General features: G+C 63.7%; 1 protein-coding gene across 1 annotated transcript in view; it reads left to right on the top strand.

Annotated features, from left to right (window-relative positions):
* Positions 1–19,846, top strand: part of ANO1 (anoctamin 1) — a 128,850-nt gene extending 109,004 nt beyond the window's left edge. Inside the window, 15 exon segments of the mRNA XM_079104997.1 lie at positions 60–134; positions 2,662–2,863; positions 3,061–3,172; positions 3,567–3,574; positions 3,577–3,623; positions 5,113–5,213; positions 5,709–5,835; positions 5,837–5,855; positions 8,250–8,402; positions 13,119–13,171; positions 14,629–14,813; positions 17,900–17,983; positions 17,985–18,003; positions 19,461–19,484; positions 19,486–19,846. Of these exon segments, the coding sequence (XP_078961123.1) occupies positions 60–134; positions 2,662–2,863; positions 3,061–3,172; positions 3,567–3,574; positions 3,577–3,623; positions 5,113–5,213; positions 5,709–5,835; positions 5,837–5,855; positions 8,250–8,402; positions 13,119–13,171; positions 14,629–14,813; positions 17,900–17,983; positions 17,985–18,003; positions 19,461–19,484; positions 19,486–19,707 (1,431 nt within the window). The 3' untranslated portion in view covers positions 19,708–19,846.
* Positions 19,847–21,438: the final 1,592 nt, after the last annotated feature.

Raw genomic sequence — 21,438 nt, 5'->3', positions numbered from 1 at the left:
CACACGTGTCTGTCCGGCTCTGTGGTCCCCAGCGAGTGACCAGACCATCCCTGTTGCAGACGGACAAGGTGAAGCTCACCTGGAGAGACCGGTTCCCGGCCTACTTCACCAACCTGGTCTCCATCATCTTCATGGTGAGTCCCGCGAGGCCCAGCGGGGAGCCGGCTGCCTGCAGGAGGCATCCAGCGGCCAAGGGGGTTCCTCCAGGACAAAGTGGCCCGTCCATGGGGGCAGCAGGCAGGTGGGGAGCCCACCACCCCCTAAGATGGGAAGGTGCAGGGCCCGTGGAGGCCCCCAGGGGCTCCACACGGCCAGGGGATGCTGAGCTGGACTTCGGTGGTGACACGTGGCTACGTGAGGGTGGCCTTTATTTAAGGCCTACTGTCCAGACCGGGCTTCACAGCTGTCTGTGGGACAAATCCGAGTGGTCTTTAGAAACCACTAAGAAGCCCCACAGAAGGCAAGGGACTCCAGCTGCCCTGAACCGTCTGCCAGCTGATCTGAGTGGACACCAGTGTGTGTGGCCCCCTGGGGGGGGCCGGAGTCCCAGCTGGAACCTGACTGCCCATAGCCTGTGCTCACTGTCCCGGGTGGCCCCATCCTATCCAGCTGGGAGCCCCCGCCAGAGCCTGGTGCAGCTCGACCAGGCCCCCTGGCCGCCGCAACAGGGCATCCATGCCTAGGCTTTGGGGGGGGTCCTTGTGCCAGACCTGTCCACCAGTCCCACACCTCCCTTCTGCTGAGGACTCTGAGACCCCGAGGTGGGGCCTCTGCCCCGACACCAGCCAGGACTGGAGCATGTGGCGGCCTGCCCAGAGGGCCAGCATTGTGCAACGTGAAGCTGGAGGCAGGAGCCCTCTGGTCGCGTGGGGAGCCACCCCACTTGAGTCATGGAGGCAGCCGGGACTCAGTTCCCTCAGCGCTCACACCCAAGGGTCCTTGGCTGACAGATCCAGACCCCTGCATAGTCCGCCCACTCTGTCCTGGAGGAGGGAGCCAGCGGCAGGGCCGGGGGCGCTGTGTGCTCCCAGGGTGGGAGTGGGCTCAGCCTGGCCTTGGTGTGGGTCCCCCTGGTACTGGGGGGAGCAGAGAACGACAGGAGCCCAGGCTGCCCGCCCCAAGTGGGGGGCCAGAGCTCGAAACAGGACGTTCTGGCAGCCCCAAGGCTCAGCTGCTCTTGTGGAGAAGGACCAGGGTTGGCGGAAGGACCAAAGGTGGCCCTGGGCTTTGCTGTGGCTCCCCAGTGCCCATCAGGGGTGCTGACTTCTCTGCCCTGCCCATCTATCCTTCGGCTGGGTTCCCTCTTGGTCACAAAATGGCTGCTCCACCTCCAGCATCACCACCACTCTCCTGGCAGGAAGCCAGGGGAGGTCTGGGGGTAGGACAGAAGGTGGCAGCAGAGGCTGCCCCTCTGTGAGGACCCCTCCACGGCTCTGCTCGCTCCCCTCAGTCAGAACCCTTTCCTGTGGCAGTCTGCAGAGGCTGAGCAGTGAGCACACTGTGGTCTCAGAAAGGCAGGACGGGAGCCGGGCAGAGCCATGTGGGTCAGGGAAACCCAGCAGCTCTCCTCCCCAGTCCCCAGCGTCCTGGGAAGCCCCTGCCACAACTGAGTCACGCTCATGTGTCGGCGAGAACACAGCTTGTCCTGAGTCTGTCTGTTTGAGGACCAGTGCAGGTCCTGTCGTCTCGGAGGGGCATGAGGCTCCAGGAGGGGAGGCGTGGCTGGCCTGCTGCAGATGCTGGCTCGGGCAGGGTGCAGGGCCTCCGCTGAGTCACCGCAGGCCCGTGGACACCAGGGCTGTCCCCCAGGCCGGGGGGGGCCTCTTGGAGGGACCGGGGTTTTCCAGGGAAAGCTGGTTCAGGAGCTGCCCTGGGATCGGAACCCTGGCTCCCGGCAGGGCCCCTGCTCCTCAGGGCTCGGCTTGGGCTGTCGGGCGGGTGTGGCCGCCATTTAGTCACCAGCAGACGTCTGCAGAGGCAAGTTAGGGGCCAGAGTTTAAAATACCTCCAACAAGCAGGCCTCACCCACCCGAGTGTCAGGGGGGACAGGCCAGCATAGGCGTCCGGGCTCACCCCAGGAGCCACGCACGACCACGCGAGCAGGACCAGCCCTCTGTGTCCAGGCCCTGGGCGCAGAGCCCGCACACAGCCCCTGGAGCCACATGTGGCCCTGCTGTGCTGTCCTCAGTGGGCGCTGGGGTGGGGCGTCCACAGCGCCGCACGGGGTGGGGCCAGGATGGCTGGGTGGAGTTGGGTGTGAGGAAAAGGAGCCCAGAGACAGCGGTGGGCAGAAGGAATCCGCCCTCGTCGCTCCGGCAACCGCCAGCCCGCATCCTTTGGAATGTTCTGCCCACAGTGAGCTTGGCCAGCACTGGGGCTTGCTCTCCTGGAGGAGCCAGAGGCTGCTGGGAGGTTGGGAGGGGTCCAGCCAAGCCCGGCCTCCGCCTCCTTGGTGCGGTGGCCCTGGGGTGGCACCCCCAGCGAGCACTTCAGGAATGTCACTGCTTCCACACAGTCACTCAGGTCACAGGGAGAAGCCCCCCGAGTGCCATGCTCCCCTGGGGGACAGTGGGGGGACAGAAGGCGCCGTGCTCGGCAGAGGCAGCAGGGCCACGGAGCCCCGCGTGGCCACAGCCCAGCGCACCCCCCCCCCCCTTGCAGATCGCGGTGACCTTCGCCATTGTCCTCGGCGTGATCATCTACAGAATCTCCACGGCTGCGGCCCTGGCCATGAACTCCTCCCCCTCTGTGCGGTCCAACATCCGGGTCACCGTCACGGCCACCGCGGTCATCATCAACCTGGTGGTCATCATCCTGCTGGACGAGGTCTATGGCTGCATAGCCAGGTGGCTCACCACCATTGGTGAGGCCCACACGCGGGTCATGCCAGCCACATGGTCGCGGTCCAGGGCCCATCCCAGAGCCAGGCAGCCTGGCCGCTGCCCTGTGAGGGCCCTGGGCTCCGCCTCCGTCCCTGGCCCTGCCACCTGTCTGGGACTGGGGCTGGGCGCTGGTGCAGTGGCCCGTGGCCAGCGTCAGCCCGGCACGTCGTCTCCCCAGAGGTCCCCAAGACGGAGAAGAGCTTCGAGGAGAGGCTGACCTTCAAGGCCTTCCTGCTCAAGTTCGTCAACTCCTACACGCCCATCTTCTACGTGGCCTTCTTCAAGGGCCGGTAGGGCTCCCACCGTGCCAGCTTGCCCTCCACGTCCCCACCCGCTGCCTGCCGGGCGGGAGGCCACCGAGGCCCGCCCAGGACAGCAGGCAGTCTGGCAACCATAGCCACGCACACGGGAAAGGACCAGCACCAGCTGAGCAGCAGGACAGCGGGTCCCCAGGCAGCAGGTCCCCAGGCCAGCAGGTCCCCAGGCAGCAGGTCCCCAGGCAGCGGGTCCCCAGGCAGTGAGAGCCCAGGCCGGCAGGCCAGCCCTGCCTGGCAGACACCAGGAGGGGAGCCCGCAGAGACACGCTGGTGGCTGGCGGGGGAGCCGCAGCTCAGCACGGTCACCCCGGGGTCTCTCCCCAAGTAGGAGGCCCGTCCGCCCTCTGAGACCTCCCGATTGTTCCAGGTTTGTGGGACGCCGGGCGACTACGTGTACATCTTCCGCTCTTTCCGAATGGAAGAGGTGAGTGAGACGGACCCCAGCAGCCTCTCGCGGGGCCGCTGTGTGTCCACGCGGTGGGCAGGGGGACCAAGCGACACCAATCTGTCAAGCGGTGGGGACAGTCCCTTTCCACCTGGCTGGTGGCTTTGATCTTAGGTAGCGTGTCCACCCCAAATGACCCTAAAAGGAGAAAAGCCTTCTCGGTGTTGAAGAAAGCAGATCGCGTCAAGGCTTCTTGTTTTCTTTTTCCTTTGACACTTTGGTAGAGCTTTGAATATTTCTCTCTGACTAAGACGAGTTACTGAGGAGAACAGAACTGGCCAGGTGTTTCCTCCTCTCTCGCTGCAGACGCCATGCCGGCCACACAGGGTTGGGCGTTAGCCACCTGCTGCCGCTGATTCGTGGCCTGCCCCTGGTGTCCCCAACCAGTGGCTCCCTCAGACCAACCGGGCTGTCAGTGGTCAGGTCTCGGGGTCACCAGCCCACATTTCTAACTACAGAATAATGCAGCTCGTCAGGAAGCTAGGGAGTGGGAGTCCTGAAGACCCTGTGACGCAGGTGTGTGGAGTTGGTGGACGTCAGGTGCGGGTGATCTGGGCCGTCGGGGTGCAGCCTGGAGGTTCTGCCACCTGAGTGCAGACCCGGGCATCCCGCAGCCTCCTCAGCAGTCATGGGTGTTTGCAGAAGAGCCCCTGACAAGCTCTCCACTTGGGCACCGCTGTTTTCTTATGTCCTGATAACCTTATCGACCATCATGGTTACAGATGGTTCATACAGTAGAATAAAGGATTTGGTCTTCACGAAATTCACGGTCATCCAGGACACATTTTTTGCTAATTATGTGAAAAGTTTTGCCCCAGGGTCCTGCAGAGGCGTGGCCTGCTGAGGGCAGGAGCACTGGGCCTCAGCAGGTGACTGGCTGCCTCACCAGCCTGCCGTGCTGCACGGGCCTGTGGATGGGCAGCTGTTAAAGGGACAGAGCGCTGGCCCTGGGGAGACAGAGGAGGCTGGGTCCCCCGTGGGCCTTGGCTATGTGTGCCCCCACCCCAGTGTCCTCCCAGCCCCGTGGCCGCAGGCAGAGGGCAGACCCAGCAGAGGGCCACAGTCGGGAGGGCCCGAGACAACAGAAATGTGCCCCCCGTAGTCCTGGAGGCTGGATGTCAAGCGAGGCCGGGCAGGCTGCACCCCCCAAAGCACAGGGAGGACCCTGCCTTGCCTGCTCCAGCGTCTGGGGGCTGCGGGGAAGCGGCTGAGCCTTCCACACGGCTCCAGGGTCTGCCTCCACGCTCCGCGCTCCCTTCCTGAGGACCCACCACTGGATCCAAGACGGCCTGGTCTTTGTCTAGCTAATGGCGCCTGCGCAGACCCTCTGCCCCCTGCCGGTTTCCAGGCACTAGGCGGCGAACATGGCTTAGCGGAGGGCACAAGCCAGCCAGGGCTGGAGGAGCGCCTCCCGGGGAGGGGGGTCACCTCTCTTGGCCTCCAGGGCTGACGGCCACCCTGTCCGCAGTGTGCCCCGGGCGGCTGCCTGATGGAGCTGTGCATCCAGCTGAGCATCATCATGCTGGGGAAGCAGTTGATCCAGAACAACCTGTTCGAGATCGGCATCCCGTGAGTCCCGCCCGCGTGGGCTCCTGCGGTCTGAGGGGCAGGCACGAGGGGCACCAGAAGCAGGGTGGGGGCCAGGGCGGGCGGAAGGCGGAGCACAAGTCGCTCCCTCGGGCCAGGGAGGGGGAGGACGGTGACCCTCCAGGCTGTCCACGTGCCCCCAAAACCTATGTGCTGGCTCACCAGGGTCCCAGTCCCTTCTGCCCAGAGACAGCCAGCTCCCTGGGGTTGACCTTGGGCTGCCCTCAACCCCAGCCAGTGTCCACGTGGGCCCAGCCACACTGCCGCTGGGCCCTCCCCTGGCCCTGGGTGGCCCTTTGCTCTCCTGCCCCTCACGCTCCTCAGGAAGCCCCCAAGCAGGGGGCAGGTGCGGAGCAAGCAGCCTGCAGTGCCACGATCGCCATCTTCTACAAGTGACCCCAGGCTAATCGTGGAACACTAGACAGACCCCACCTGGCCACCCTCCCGAAAGCTAGCTGCTGCCCGCTGTCTCCCCAGGAAAATGAAGAAGTTCATCCGCTACCTGAAGCTGCGGCGGCAGAGTGCCTCGGCCCACGAGGAGCACGTGAAGAGGAAGCAGCGCTACGAGGCCGACTACAACCTGGAGCCCTTCGCCGGCCTCACCTCCCGAGTACATGGAGATGAGTGAGTGGCGGAGGCCGAGGCGGGAGGCTGGGAGTGTGGGCCTCGCCTCCCTGCCCGCCCTCTGCTGGCTGGACTGGGCCTGTCATCCAAAGGAGGTCTGCGTCAGCACAGCCTAGCGGAGGCCGCACAGCTGCCCCTTCTCCCCACGTGTGGAGGCCTGAGGTTGAGCCCGTCATGTCTGGGGCAGCGTGCCAAGGGAGGGCGCTCTCCCTCTGAGGGGCACAGAAGAGCGACGGGCAAGGGCCAGGTGAGGCCTGCTGGCCCCTGGAGCCTCTGGGCCCGGCTCCTCCCGCTCCCTCGGCCTCCCTTCTCTCTGGCCGCGCTGGCCTCCTGGTTCCCCACCCCAGCTCTAGCCTGCCGTGGGGCCTTTGCGCCAGCCGTGCCGTGGCTGGAGTGCCTCTGCCAGACGCCTGGCCCTCCTCCAGGGCCCTGCCCAGAATGTGCCCCAGCAGAGGTCTTCCCTGACACGGTCAAGGGGCAGCACCCAGCAGCGCAGGAGGGACCCCGCCCCTCCCGCTGGTGCGGGTCTCCAGCAGACACTTCCGTCCCTCCTCCCTGCTCCGCCTTCCTCCGGTGGACGGAAGCCCCATGATGGGGGCCTTCTCTTTACTGCTCATCACTCCTATTCCCCTGGCCCTAGAGCAGGCATGAGTATACAGCAGGAGCTCAATACATGGTTTCTGAAGGAATCCATGAGCACAGGCAGTCAGGAAGACGCACAGAGGGTATCCAGAGTGCTGGGGCCGTAGGTGGCATCTCAGGAATGCCGGTGCCCAGGCCGTGGGTGCAGGCAGGGGGCCACCGGGACTCTGCAGTGTGCACAAGCACCCCGTGAGCCGTGGCAGGGCCAGGGTGAGCGCAGAGCACAGGGGGACTGTTTGGCAGCCTCAGCTGGGAGGCTGCGAGGGGCAGGGCCAGGTTGTAGCACCCGCGCACCCACGAGCACCTTCTCCTTGCTCCTCACGCTGGACAAGTGGTCCCGGAGGTTGCCAGCTGCCCAGCTGGCTGCACGGAAGGCGTCTCGCTGCTGACTCAGGAGGAGGGTCTGGAGGTGGTGCCAGGACCTTCTCTCTCTGCTCCCGGAGGGGAGTGAGCTGGAGGGGTGGCGGCCAGGCGGGCAGCTCCTGGGATTGCTCCTCTCTAGCTGGTGGGGGCCACCCTGCCTGCAAGGCCAGGCCCGGGCTGCTGCGGGAAGCAGCAGAGGACGGGAAGCACAGCCTGGGCCAGGCCAAGACCCCTGACTTGCCGGGTTTTCCCTGCTACTGGGCTGGAGTCCCAAATGCCCCACGCTCCTCTCTGCTTGGAGGGACGGGTCCCCTCTCCTGTGTGCACAGAGGTGTGACCGCCCACGCCCACCCTGAATCCTACTTCTGTGCCCTTCTTTCTCTGCACCACATCAGCCACGCCCCATCCAGGGGAGACGGGGCTGGGTGCCCGGCATGCAGATGTGGCTGGAAGGGAAGAGAAGGCCCCAGGGGGCTGTCCTCCCCTGGCCTCGCCCCGCGGCCTCGCCGCCCCCTTCGCCCTCCCTCCTCCCGTTAGTCGGAGAAGGCAGCATCGTCGGAGGGAAACCCACCTGGGCCTGGCCACAGCCCCCCGCAGCCTCGCCCGCATCATGGCCTGGGCTACAGCTTACCTCCCCTCATCCCCTCCTGGGCAGGGGCATCCCACAGAGCCCACCCCTCGAAGTGAGCAGGAGTCACCAGGACCATGGGGACCAGGGCTCCGCATCGTCCCCTGCCCGTCCTGCCCACCCAGCGTTAACAATTGCCCACTCCCACTGGCCGGGCACGCAGTGGCACCCTGCCAGCTTCCTCATTTGCCACCAGCACTGAGAACCTTAAACCAGGTCCTGCTGGCCGTCCTGAGCCTCCCTCCCTCCCAGCCACCTTTCCCTGACCTTCCCTGGGGGCTTGGCCTCTGCTGCGCCTGTGTCCTCCAGGGCCCCAGAAGCCCAGAGCCAGCTCACAGCAGGGTGGCCAGCAGTGGGTGGGCAGAGCTGAGGCTGTTGGGGAGAAGGGCCCGTGCTCTGCGCCGGGTGCTCAGGGAGGGGACGCTTGGGGCTCTAGAAGACGGCAGTGGGGGCAGGCCTCCCGACCTCAGGGAGCCTCAGCACAGGCACAGTGAGTGCAGGCTGGACCTTCGGGTCAGGGGCTTTGTCCTGTGAGTGACCGTTTCCTGAGGCTGCCCCTGGGAAACGCTGCCATCATCCAGCGTCCAACATGGACGTCAGCGCAGCATGTGGACTTGTCAGTCCCCTCCTGGCCTGGAGGTCCTGGGGTCGTGTGGTTTTGTCGAAAGGGCTGGTCCAGGCAGCTGCAGAGGGGCAGGAGGGCTCTGGAGAACGGAGCTGGGCGCAGCGGGGTCCTGCTGCTCACGCCAGGCTCTCTCCAGTCATCCAGTTCGGCTTTGTCACCCTGTTCGTTGCGTCCTTCCCGTTGGCCCCGCTGTTTGCCCTGCTGAACAACATCATTGAGATCCGCCTAGATGCCAAGAAGTTTGTCACCGAGCTCCGGAGACCGGTAGCCGTCAGAGCCAAAGACATCGGTGAGCAGGGCTGCTGGACAGGTTGGGGGGCCTGGCCGGGGTGGCAGCTCGGGGGGTGGCGGCTCGGGAGCTGGCGGCTCCTCACCTTCTAAGGTGTGCAGCTGGGGAAGCCTGGGCGTGTCCCTCATCTGTGGTCACCGCCTGCTGCTCAGGTGGTCCCAGAACACATTTACACCCGCTCTCAGCACCCCACCACGCCATACGCATGGCCCCGGAGCACAGAGGGGCCATGGGGGAAGAGACCTAGCCGGGCCTCCTGCATCCTGTAGCATTGTGTCACTTAACCATCACCCAAAAAGGAGGAGGAGGAGGAGGAGGGGGGACCACGCACGTCCCTGCATGACTTCCCCATGTAGGTCAAGGCCAGGGTGAAATAACCCAGGCATTTCACCCGAGTCCCTCAGACGTACCTCGGCACATGGAGGAGGGTGGCGGGCTGGGGCAGCCATGTTCCCCAAGGTAAGCAAGAGAATAGCCACGAGGGATGCGTCAATGGTGGACAGACTTCCCTGTGAAGTAGTGGGTGCCCTGTCACCAGCGCATTCCAGGAGAGAGATGTCCAGGCGATGGGGGGCCAGGGAAGCAGTGCGCGGGGCTGCAGACCCCCATGCCCACCACGGCCAGAGCCGTCACTGGCCAGCACCTCATCCTAAAGCGAGACCCAGACTTCCGGTGAAAACAGTTGCTCAGGTTACCTCGTCTTCGACGCAGTTTTATTTAGAATAGCACCTCTGCTGATTCTTGAAATAAACAGGATTGAATTCCATCGGGGATGTTATCTGTCATTCTGCCAAAACAAAATTGGCAGAGCAGTGACAGCGTGTTGGGGAGCTTGTCGTCCAAGCCCAGCCTTGCAGCGCCGTGGGAAGGTCATCAGTCCTGGCCGGGCCCCTCCAGCCCTGGGCCCAGGCTCCTTCTCGGTGGAGGACCCTCAGGGCGCACCCTCTGCTCGGGGTTCTGTCCTGCAGCGGCGGGTGGCTCTGCCTGTGCCCCTCGGTCCACACGTGGGCCTCTGGTGAGAGGGCCAGCCCTGGTGTCACGGTGGCGACCTGGTCTGTGGGGCCTCTACCTCCCGCCTCCAGGATAGCGTCACCCCCACCTTCTTTGGGGTCCCCGTATTTCAGAAGGGACCAGAAGTGCATGTTCAGCGCCAGCACCACCAGCTCCGCCCCTGCACCAGCTCACCCCGCAGCCTCCCGTGGGTGCTGAGGGATCTGTGGGGAGTGTGGCTGTAGAGGGCTGTGTGGAGGGAGGTCAGCCAGGGGCACGGCCTGCAGCCCGACACGGCTCCCTTGTGTCCCCTGGTCTGGATGGTGGGAACGCAGCAGACAGACCCTCCTGCTGGCCGCCCCGAGACTGTCTAAAAGCGGCCTGGGACCCTCCAAGCCCGTGTCCCTACTTCTGCTCCCAGTGAAAGGCCGAAGAGTGAATGTCCTTGACTCTGAGTGTAAAGATGCGCCTGTTCTCCTGAGGCCGTCGTGTGGGCCGGCCAGGAAACAGGCTGGACGTGAGCCCCACAGCACCCTGTCGGGAGCATGGAGGGCTTGGCCCCAGGAGCTCCTCGGCACCCACGCTCTGCTTGAAGACCAAGCCCGGAGAACGGTGTCCAGGGTGAACTCTTCTGGGACCTGCCAGCCCGTTGGGTCCTCCAAGGAACCTCAGGAGGAAGCCTGGGCAAATCCTGGGCCCCACTGCCCAGCCGGGGAAGCTGAGGCCCAGGCGATGACCAGACTTCGCTGGAGAACTTGGGCCGTGCCTCCTCCGTGAGCCCCACGCCAGAGGCCCAGGAGAGGGAGCAGCGGGCGCACCCTGACCGGGCCGGAGACGCCGCGGCTCTGCCCCCAGCCCTTCCTGGCCGGCACCCCTCTCAGAGGCCACCTCCCAGCTGCCCTGGGGCCCTGGCTAACTCTCAGTGGGCGTGTATTTGCTTTGGCAACCTTGGCGTCAGAGGCTCTGGCTGTCCCCAGGCGGTGGCATCTAAAAACCTGGAAACTCAGACGGTGAGCAGCAGTGAACAGTGACAGAGACCTTTCTGCAGCCCCTGGGGGCGCTGGCCTCCCTCCACAGCAGCGCTCCGGCCTGCGTCCTAGTTCTGCAGTCCAGGCTCCTGTTCTTCCCCGGCTCTCACGGATCAGCGGCTCCTTCCTGGTTCCTGCCCGGCTGGGTCAGAGGTGCAATCTGGGCCTCTGGGCTTCTCCCTGGCCACCTGCCGCTCAGCAGGCTTTTGTATTCCTCCTGTGATCCATTCAGGGCCTCTGGGCCAGCATCCTCAGGGGCAGGGCCCACTGGCCCCTGTGACCTGCACTCCACGGGCCCCGGCTGCCAGGGGATGCTATGCCCCAAAGTGCAGGTGGCTTCGTCACGGGCCTCAGCCACGGGGAGGGAGGCGCAGCAGGTCCCGCGGGGACCCTGCCTGTGTGGGAACCTGGCCCCCGCTCCGCCCTGAGCTCTGACTTCCTGCTCTCCCTGAGCCTGCTGGTTGAAACTCAGCTGGCGCTCAGCTCCTGGGCACTGAGGGAGGGCAGGTGCCAGGTTCCCAGGGACTTCCTTGTTGGGTACTTGGAAATGGGGCTTAGTGTCCCCAGGATGGTAGAAACCTTGAAGAAGGCGGGTGGACCTGCGCCGGTTGCCCTTGAGGGTCTTCATGAAAGCAGCCCAAGAGTCTTCCAGAAGAAGTTCCCCTTCACTGAGAGACCCCAGAGTAGTGAATCGCCTGCAGCAGGTGTGAGAAAACAGGGCCTCCCCAGGAGAGGCTGCCTTTCTTCTCCTCAGCACTTCCCGGGCCGTGGTGCGGGGCCTAAGAGCCTGGCCCGGCCGGTGCCGAGGACCTGTAGCTGTGGGCTCCAGGAGGCTGTGGCCCCTGCTGACCGTGCCGCCCCGGCCTCCTGCCTTCCGTTTCCTGTTGCCTTCCGTGTGGGCTGACCCCTCACATACCCGAGGATGCCCTGAGCTCAGGCGCCGCCTCCTGGGAGCCAAGCCCAGGGATGCCACCTGGGGACCCAGTTGAGGCCTGCACAGGGCCTCAGACTTGGAGCCGAGAGGCCAGTGTTCTTCCTGGGCCCAGGGCAGCAGGCCCGTTGCTGTGTCCTGAAACTTTCAAGCCCCTGAGTGCTCTGTTCCCCAGCCTGTGGGGATCTGGTTTGGGGTGATGCTCTGCTCTTCAGACAGGACTGAAGGGACGGGGCGGGTTTCCCGGTGCAGAGAACCGCTGTGGTACTCGGCCCGGCCTGTAGGGGGTGCCACCATGGCCACTGCCCGCTGTTGTCATGGGGACCTGTCGTCATGGAGACGGTGGTGCCAGCCGACTGGACCAGAGCTGAGGGCCTTTCAGAAGCAGCAAGTCTACGTTTTTTAAACATCAGTCGACATTTTTCAAGTCCCGGCAAGGCCCACGGAGCTCACAGCTGGGCGGTCCCCTGCTCTGTGCCCTCGACTCTGCTCTCTCCTGTTGGGAAGGGCTTTCTACGGTCACGAGTCACTCAGCAAACATCTACCGACAGCGCCGAGCCTGTGGGCCGGACACGGAGCGAAGCCCGGAAGACAGGCAGGCTCAGAGCGCAGCCGCCTGGCCCCTCGGTGGCGGACGCTGGTGTAAGCTGGGTTCCCACCCTCAGCCAAAGCCACCAAAGCCACCAAAGCCACCAAAGCGCAGGAACGCTGAGGTCAGGAGGATGGCCCGCCCACCCCAGCCCCGGCGCGGGCTGCTCACTGGCCCCACGGCCTTCCGCAGGGAGGCGAGGCACTAGGTGGCCATGTCTGCCCTCACACTGCCATCAGGAAGCTCACTCGGGACGTTTCCACGGCCCCGTCCGCTTCCCGCCAGGTCTGTTGGGAGCGCCGGAGGGCTGGCGGCAGAGGCAGGGAGTGAGAGATCTGTCCCCGGGTTGCCGGCCAGAAGGGGGCCTGCTGGTGCCCCGTCCATCAGAGGCCCGGCTCTCCCAGCCGGCCCCTGGCCAGGGCTGGTAGGGAGCCAGCTCGGCCCCTCACGCGTTGCTCCAAGCCGGCGGGACTCTGGGAACCGTGGCACGGAACTCTGCTGTCTCCACAGAGTGCACCCCAAAAACGGGCAGGGAGCCCTGGGGCAGAGAGGCTGTGAGCCGCCCTCCTGCAGCCCACGCCGTCAGAGCGCCAGGCAGAGCCGCCTGCCCTGCGCGCCCCTCTCAGCCGGCTGGACGGGTGACGCTGGCTCTTACCGTCCTGTCTCGCAGCACTGGCACCCTGGACGGGAAGCACAGTGCTGAGGCCCCGAGCAGCGGGCCTCCCGGCCTCCCTGGCCTCCCTGGCCTCCTCTCAGTGGGAGACAGGGAGCCTGGGCCCCTGCATTGCACTGTGGTCCTTGGGTCCATCTGTGATTTGGGGTGACAGAGCAAGGGGGCGTCCAGACGGGGAACAGCGTCATTGCTCGGGGGACGAGGCCTGGCCCCTGCCAGGAGCCCACTGGGGTCCCCATCCCACAGCCACCTGGGGCCTGTCCCTGACACCCGGACTCTGCATGCGACCCCCGGACGGCAGCCCTATTGATCCTGGTCTCGGGGTGGCTGGTGTGGCTCGGGTCACTGCCGGCCGGGCGAGCGCCTCTTTCCGAGGCCTCAGGGACAGTGCTGGGCCCCCGACCTCCAGGCAGTGCTCCATGCCCACCCGCGTCCCTCCCGCTGCCCTGGAAGGCGCTGCTTGAGGGCAGAGGGGTCTCAAGAGCTGTGCTTCCTTTTCCCCCAGGAATCTGGTACAACATCCTCCGAGGCGTCGGGAAGCTGGCCGTCATTATTAACGTAAGTGACGCTGGGGACCTTGCAAACCCAAGCCCAGTGCCCCCTGGAGGCGGAGCTGGCCTCCCAGCTCCGGCTGCAGCTCCAGACCACGGGCAGGGCGGTCTTTAGAAACGTCCCTTGATCCCAGGGCGGTGACTGGAAGGTCCAGCAGTTCCCAGCCTTTCCTGCAAACCTGCGGCAGAGTCCCCTCCCTGCCCTCCCTGGTGCTCACGCAGCCCCCAGAGTGGAGAAGGAAGGAGCGAGGGAGGCAGAGGCCCGCTGGAGAGAGGCCGAGTCCTCCCTGGCAAACTCCCTGCTGCTCTGGGCTTAATCCACACACGCAGGCACGCACGCACACACACGCACACGCCTGCTGGTTAAAGGTCTGGGGCGTGCTGAGACACAGTGAGAGGGAGAAGCTCCTCAGCCTCCCCCAGCTCTGTGGAGGACGGGTGCCCCTCGGCCTCCTCCCGGGCATCGCAGACGCTGCCTTCCCAGTGCACAGCCAGGCCTGTGGATTCTGAGTGGCCCTGACTCTGCCTGTGGCCTGGTCTTCCTGTCCACAGCTCTGGCCAGCTGTCCCGAAACCCGGGACTGAATTCTGGGCACATGACCCCAGGCAGCCACTGTGTGTCTCAGGGGACGACCCCAGGGCCCTGGTCCCTCCACCCTCCAGCCAGCCTGGCCCCTTGGAAAGGTGCACAGTGGCAGCACGGCCTGGGACTCGGCCCCCACGTGTGCAGGAGGGCGCTCAGCAGGAGCAGCCTCAGAGACCCTCGGAGCCCGGCTGTGCCGCCCTCCTGCCGGCCGGCCGCTCCCAACAGTGGCTCGGAGCCCTTGTTGGAGGGAGGGCTCACCTGTGCTTCTTGTGACCCCCACCTGGGGGCTCCCTTGACGGGTGACAGGGCTGGGACCTCGGGTCTGGCCGTGTGCCGCAGGGTTGCTCTGAGCAGCCGAGGAGCCCTGGACCAGTGCTGGCAGCTACCTGTCCTCGGGCTCCTAGAACATGCCAGACCCTCTGTTCTCTTTCCACACACCAACCCACCCGTGCGCACACAGCCACGAAGGTGGGGACTGTTAGCCCCATCCTATAGGCGGTGTAGCCAGGGCACAGAGAGGGCAAGTGACTTCCCCAGAGTCTCACAGCCAGAGGCTGCTGGGCTTCGGGCCCTACTTGTGTTTCCACCAGAGCAAGCTCTGTGGTGGACTGACCTGGGCAGAACCACACCTTTCCCAGCAAGCCCAGGAGGTGAGGCCGTCCTCGGGGCACCTTGTTCACTAAGAACAAAAGGATGGCACAGAGAGGCTGAGGGATTTGCCCAGGGCCACACAGCAGAAGGCAGCCAGCATTCGCTTCCCTGCGCCTTCCCAGGAGCTGACGGGCACACTGACCCCTCCTCCGCTCTCCCCACCTTCCCTGCGTCCTCGTCCCACCTGTCCCCCCCTGGGGTCGTGCTCACCCGCTCTTCCCGGGCCAGGCCTTCGTGATCTCCTTCACGTCTGACTTCATCCCACGCCTGGTGTACCTCTACACGTACAGCCAGAACGGGACCATGCACGGCTTCGTCAACCACACCCTCTCCTTCTTCAACGTCAGTGACTTCCAGAACGGCACGGCTCCCAGCGACCCGCTGGACCTGGGCTACGAGGTGCAGATCTGCAGGTACCGCTCCCAGCGGCCCTCTTTGAAGAGCCCAGTTCACTGGGTTTCTGGGAAACCCAGATCTGAGCCAGGATTCTTTCAGAAGAGAGTCACAAAACAACACAAACTTGTTTTTAAAACATGCCTCGGGAGGTTGGTAGGGGGCAGTACACTAGTCGCTATAACCAAGAGGTTTGTGACAGCATCAGGCGTGGCTGGATCCAGGAGTCACAGTTTGCCGTCAGGCCACACTTGGGGACAGCTTCCTAAATTTGCTTTCCTCTGTGCCTGCTGCATTTTCTGGTGGGCAGAAACTGCCCACCAGCAGCTTCTGCTTCCGTCTGTCTGCTTTGCACCTCCAGCACCTAGACCATCTCCATTCCCCTAGCAAAAGCCCTGAGGTGACCTTGCAGCCCAGCCTGGGCCATATGCCTGTCCCTGAACAATTGCCACAGCCAGGGCTCCAGGTCACTTATTGACCGGGTCTGGGTTGAGGGGTCACAGTCAGAACCCTGGGATCACAAGGAAACCTGGAGCGCTTGCGGTTTGAAGAAGTGTGACTGAAGAGGGGCAGACAAAAGTGGCCTTTCGGGACAGGGCTTGGGGCTCACGGGCAGAGGCCCAGGAAGGATGGGTGCAGACAGAGCCCGCCCAGCCCGTAGCACCTGTGCTGGGGAGCTCAGTGCAGAGGGGAGACGGCGGGAATGCAGACAAAAGGTGCCAGCAGTGGGTACGCAGAGGGCCGTGCAGCAGGGAAGAGGGTCCTGCGGTAGCCCGGCCTCCGCCCTGCTGAGGTCCAGAGCTCGGGGACCTCGGCCGGCGCCTGCAGCTCGGTCCACATACGGGAGCACATGGAAGGGCCTGGGAAGGGCCGGGGGGCCAGTGGTGTTGGCAGCCACAAACAGCAGAAAAAAGAGGACACGTTTATCCCATGTGCGCCGTGTCCAGACAGGGCAGCCCTCCAGGGACCCCACTGGCCAGGTCTTCCAGCAAGGGGACCATTTCCAGTTCCAAAAGCCTACCCCCTGCTGCAGCTTGTGGGTGCACAGGGTCCAGGTAACACCCCCCTGCTGCTCGGCCATGCCCCCCCCAGCGTCCAGGGAGGCTGGAGCCCAGGCCGTGGGGCAGGGGAAGGATGGGATCCCAGGTTCTGCTTCCGCCCAGTGCGTGCGGTGCTCACACCTCACAGCTGAGACGTTCCAGGGAGCAGCCCACTAAGGCAGGGGCCTGTTGGACAGCAGTCCCAGGAAAGCCCCCAGTGACAGCTCCAGATCGCCACCTGCTGGCCGCCCAAGGGGACAGCACCAGGGAGCCTAGGAGGGTATGCCAGTCACCCGTGTGCAGCCCGCCAGCCTCCTGGAGACTGCCCAGGGCCTCCCCGGCACAAGGCACAGCGCCTCCGTGCTGTGAAGACTCCCCACCGAGAACGGGTGCAAGCCTGACACTCAGCTCAAGCAGAATTGAGATAACAGCTAAGAAAAAAGAGTGCTGGCAGATATGCGTCTTTTTTGATCACTGGAGACTTAGGTGGACATGGCTGTGTGAGAGGAGGTGGCCGGGTCCCAGGCCCTGGCTGGGGAAGCAGCGCCCATCCCACGCGGGAGCACAGGCCAAGCCCTGGCTCTTAGGACCCACAGAGACGGGCCGGACCCCTGCCCCTTCCCGGGCAGTCTTGAGCAGTAGCGCCAGCTCCCACCCACGCAGCCACGCCCACGTCCAGCCACCTCCCTCAGGAGTCAGTGGCAAGAGGAACAGCACGGCCTGGTCAGGACGTGGCTGAGCCGTGCACCCCAGACAGGACAGCTTGTCTCCCTAGGAGCCGCAGGCTGACTGAGCTGGGCAGGGCCATCAGGGCATCGTGTCTGAGAGGTCAGCACAGGTGGCAGGTGGCCTTGGAGGGAAGCAGGGAGCTGGCTGGTGAGCCGAACCCTTTGACAGCATCCTAGCTACCGTAGCTGGCCAAGTGGGACAGGTGCCCGCAGCGGCCGAGGCTGGGAGCGCAGCCACTGCTGTCTCCCTGGGGAGCAGGACGTGCCGTCTGGCCTGGCCCGGCTGTGGCTCCAGCCTCTGTTCCCAGCCGATCCTATCTCTGGGCTTGGCAGCTTGGGGGCAACAGGCCCTCAGAGATGCCCTCCAGCTCCATGGGCACCAGGCCCCCACTGGGTCCCACCCCCGAATGGGATCTGGCACAAAGTGGCTGCTCAGTCAACACCTGCCCTGGAGCGAGACCAAGCAGCTGCTCAGAGACAGCAGGAGGGAGTCCATGTGGGCCCAGCGGCAGGGCTGGCGGCCTCTTCCGGCCTCCCTGCTGGACTGGTAGCCCCTTCCCGGCCTGGTCTTTTCTGCCCAGCCTTGGGAAACTCTGACACCGGCAGTGTCCGGCCCCAGCAGCGTGTGGCGGGCAGATCTGGGGGCAGCAGGGCTGAGGAGCCCTGGGTGGAGGGGCCCTCCCCTGCCCCAGACGCGGGCAGCTCTGCTCCTGCAGGGAGGAAGGCCCAGGGGAACCGCAAGCTCAGGGAGACGCTGCCCTCCTGTGGCCTGGCGGGCTCAGGGAGAGCTGTGCTGGACAGGCCAGAAACAAAGGCGAGTGTTCCTCGGGAAGGTGGTCACGTTCTATGGAAGGGTCGGCATGGTGGGGGGCCTCGGGGGAGACCTGGTGTGGGGCCTGGGCCTCCCCGAGGGACTCCAAGGCATGACCGGGGGCCAGGCAGAGGCCCGTGTCCCCATCTGGGGCTGCTGGGATGAACTCGCAGTCCCTTGGCCTCAGGATCGTCCCCCCAGGCAGGGCCAGATGGAGAGTGGTTCTCAAACTGTTTTGTGGGCGCCTCCTGGAGTTTGGAGGAGGCCACAGGTGGACTGGAGGGGACGCCACCCCACTTCAACAGGGACGCCTGGGGTTCTGGGCGAACTTCTTCTTGGAAAAAGGGCTCCACTATTTCCAAGTCCAGAACCTTCTGTACCAGAGAGGCCTGGAGCCCCCCCCGGGAGGCCACAGCTGGGCCTCCAGGGCGCACCTGGGTCCTGACCACCCCCTCAGTGGGCGCCACCGCCCAGGCCTCCCTCTCGAGTCGCCTGGGTTGCCCCTGAGACCTGCCCTCCCTCCACAGGTACAAGGATTACCGTGAGCCCCCCTGGTCCGAACACAAGTACGACGTCTCCAAGGACTTCTGGGCCGTGCTGGCCGCCCGGCTGCCTTGTCATCGTCTTCCAGGTGTGTGGGCCCTGTCCCCGGGAGGCTTGAGGAGGGGCACGTAGGGAGCGCTCGGCCCACGGTCAGTGCCGGGCTCTGGAGACCCCTGCAGGCACATGAGGGTGGGGTCTTCCTGAGAGGCGTGAGGGAGACGAGCCGCACCTCCGTCCCGTCTTCCTCTCCATATTCTGCAGGGTGGACAGGGGACCAAGGGCTCGCAGGCGACCCTGACCCCCAGCCAGCAGTAAAGGGACCTGGCCCGGCCAGTCTCTGGGGAGGGGGACAGGGAAGACTCCTGAGGCCAGAGGACAGTGGAGCAGGCCCAGGCCAGGAGCAGCCATAGTACCTGAAATGTGCTGAAATGGCGCAGGCGGGCCCTGCCGAGGCTCCAGCCAGGTGTCCTGGCACGGAGGACGTTCCCGCCAGCAAGGGGGTGGCCCAGGCCCAGAGTCAGGAAGCCCAGGCCTGGGCTCTGCCTGCTCTGCCATTCGCATGCGCAGGATGGGCAGGTCCTCGCATCCTGAGCTCAGTGACCTGGACAGCCCATCATGCAGCTGCTGCTGAGGCTGTCGGGCTGGACTCCCGAGGCAGAGCGCCGGGCGGGGGTCCCGGCTGTGGGGGAAGGGCATAGTTGGGAGGGGGAGCTGGGAGGGGGCTTAGCCACGGGGGTGCCTACCAGAAGAGGGGCGGGTGGGGACCAGCATCAGGGGGCCAGCACGGCCCTGACGGGAGCCGCCTTCTCAGCTGGAGGGACAGTTAACCCAAACGGGATCTCCGGTTTTTCATGAAAACCAACTTATCCCGCATTCTAGCCTCCAGAACGTCGGGTCGGAGGCAGCAAGCACCAGGGTGACCTGCTGGCCACAGTGGTGGTGTGGCCAGGGCACGGCAGGCAGGCTGGTGCTGCTGAGCTGCTTCCCAATGTTCACTGTTAGGTTTGGTGGCATGTGAGCCATTGCTTTGATTCTGAAGGCTTCCAGCCAGGGCACCAAGTTATTCAGGAAGTTCATTCCATATTCATTCAAGAAAGTCCAGACAGGCTGGGCACAGTGGCGCACACCTGCAACCTCAGCAACTCCGGAGGCTGAGGTGGGAGGATCACAGGTTGGAGGCCGGCCTCAGCAACTAAGTGAGGCCCTATCTCAAAATAAAAGGAATAGATGGGGATGTGGCTTAGTGGTAGAGCAGCCCTGGGTTCAATTCCCAGTAACCTCCACCCTTCCCCGCTCCCCCAAAAAAAGTCCACACGAATTCCTGGAGGGCCTGCTGGGTAATTATTGCCTCACTTTTACCTTCTGGGAAACTGACACCCAGAGAAATCAAAGGGTGTGCACAGGGCCAGCGGCAACAGGGTGGAGCAGGTGCGCAGGCAGAGCACACGGACAGGCCGGGTCAGGCACACGGGTGCGCCGGCATGCGGGCGGGGCGGGCGGAGAGGGCACCCTTCCCGTCCTGTGTGCTGACTCTCGCCCCCACAGAACCTGGTCATGTTCATGAGTGACCTTTGTGGACTGGGTCATCCCAGACATCCCCAAGGACATCAGCCAGCAGATCCACAAGGAGAAGGTGCTCATGGTGGAGCTGTTCATGAGGGAGGAGCAGGGCAAGCAGCAGCTGCTGGACACGTGGATGGAGAAGGACCACGAGGGGGAGGCGCCAAGGAACCACCACGGCGCCAAGCCCCGCCGGGAGGGCGACCAAGGGCACCGCGGGGGTGTGCTGTAGCTTCCTGCCGAGGGCACCCTGGGGCGGGTGTGTTTTGCCCCCGCCGGGGCCGCAGCTCCCGGAACCCTGGAGGACCACTTTCTGATGGGACATTTTTCTTCCTTCTTTCTGTTTTTCTCCTGTTTTTGCACAAAACCATTATGCAGGGAATTTTTTTATCTTTAGTCTTCAAAGTGGATCAACATGACAGCTGGTGGTGGGCAACACGCGGGCCAGGGCTGGAGCTCTGCAGAGCGCTCAGTGGCGCCGGTGCGGTGAGAGCAGAGGCCCTAGAAAGTCTCCGGTGCCTCTGACCGGTGCCTCGGACACCGACCGTGCTACACACGCGTGGCAGCCGGCCAGCGCTGGTGCCGGTCTCGGGAGAGCGCTCGCTCAGAGGGGCCCCGGCCCTGGCCACACGGGGGCGCGCGCTCCCCTCGGGCCTGCGCAGGTGTCCCTGAGCCCAGCAGTACCCCTGCACCCTGGCGCTGAGCTGACCTCAGTTGATGGCCCTTTTGTGAAATGAGACCAGGCGGTGGGAGTGGGCAGGGGAGAGGCCCTGGAAGGCCTTTCTGAAGAGGTGCAAGGGCCGCACCAAGTCCTGAGGCTTCTGACGTCCACTCGAAGCGTAAGAATGCTTCTTGGTTTTGTTTAGTTTTTTAAGACTAAACTGGAGGATGTGGTGGACTGGAGAGTTTTTTTTTTTTTCTGTAGTTCAAGGTGGAAGGAGTTTATTATTTAACCAAATATCATTGAGAGGAATTTAAAATACTGTTACTACCAAAGATTTTTATTAATAAGGCTTCTATTTTGGTAACACTTCTCTATATTTGTACTCACAGGAATGTCACTGTTGGACAATTATCATTTCAAAAGTTTGTAGAAAAAAGTCTCATAAAGGATATGAGTGATCTCAATGTGTAGTGGTTATACTAACCAATTATCTGAAATTTCTCAAGCACCAAGGAAACAAAAAGAAATGTTTCGTGGAAGCCAGGGAGAAAACCTTCACCGTGCACCTTGGTCTTGTCTGGGCGTGACGCTGACATTGCTCTCGTTGACACCCGGGTCCGAGCCCACAGAGGGCACAGGTCTTCATTGTTTGCTACGATCATGCAATCTGATGCTTCTATTTTCTCTTGTACAGTGAGTAGTTTCAAATGGGGTTTTTGTATATAAATATTGTATTAAAATTAGTTGACTATCAAAATTCCTTTATGGAAAGCATTTTTTTAAAAAAAAACAGAATGTACACAAATCCACGAGGACTGTGGCTGAACATTCATTTAAATAAATTTGAAAACACAATGCTCTCCTTATTTGAATGCTGTCTTCATGCCCTTGACCCTAGGAAACTGCAGGGCTGTCCCCAAAGTCCCGACAAGCCGGGGTCGAGGCCGCATTTGGGAAGGATCCCCAGCTCAGGAAATGAGCATTCCTTGGTGATTGTCCTTGGCGTTCCTGGGACTTCACTAGTGTGTGGGGGGTGTGCGAGTGGTGTGGGGGTGTGGGAGAGCGTGGCTGCATGTGCTTGTCTATACACACATGCGTGTTTGTGTGTGCACGCGTGTGAGCCTGTACGTGTTTGCACATTCATGTGTGTGTTTCCCTGCCTTCGTGGGCCGGTATGCAGCTTCGTGTGTGGTGTGTGTGGTGTGTGTGTGCACGCGCCGTGTCCTGTGTGCTTCACACAGTGGAATGTGTGCATTTGCCCCTGCCGAGCACACCTGCATGTTCTGGCGTCTGCTAGCA

This window comes from Sciurus vulgaris (genome assembly GCF_902686455.1).
Source record: "Sciurus vulgaris genome assembly, chromosome: 11".
In the NCBI taxonomy this organism is placed as follows: domain Eukaryota; kingdom Metazoa; phylum Chordata; class Mammalia; order Rodentia; family Sciuridae; genus Sciurus; species Sciurus vulgaris.
The sequence above is the reverse complement of the archived record's forward strand: the minus strand, read 5'-3'. Positions and strand labels throughout refer to the sequence as shown.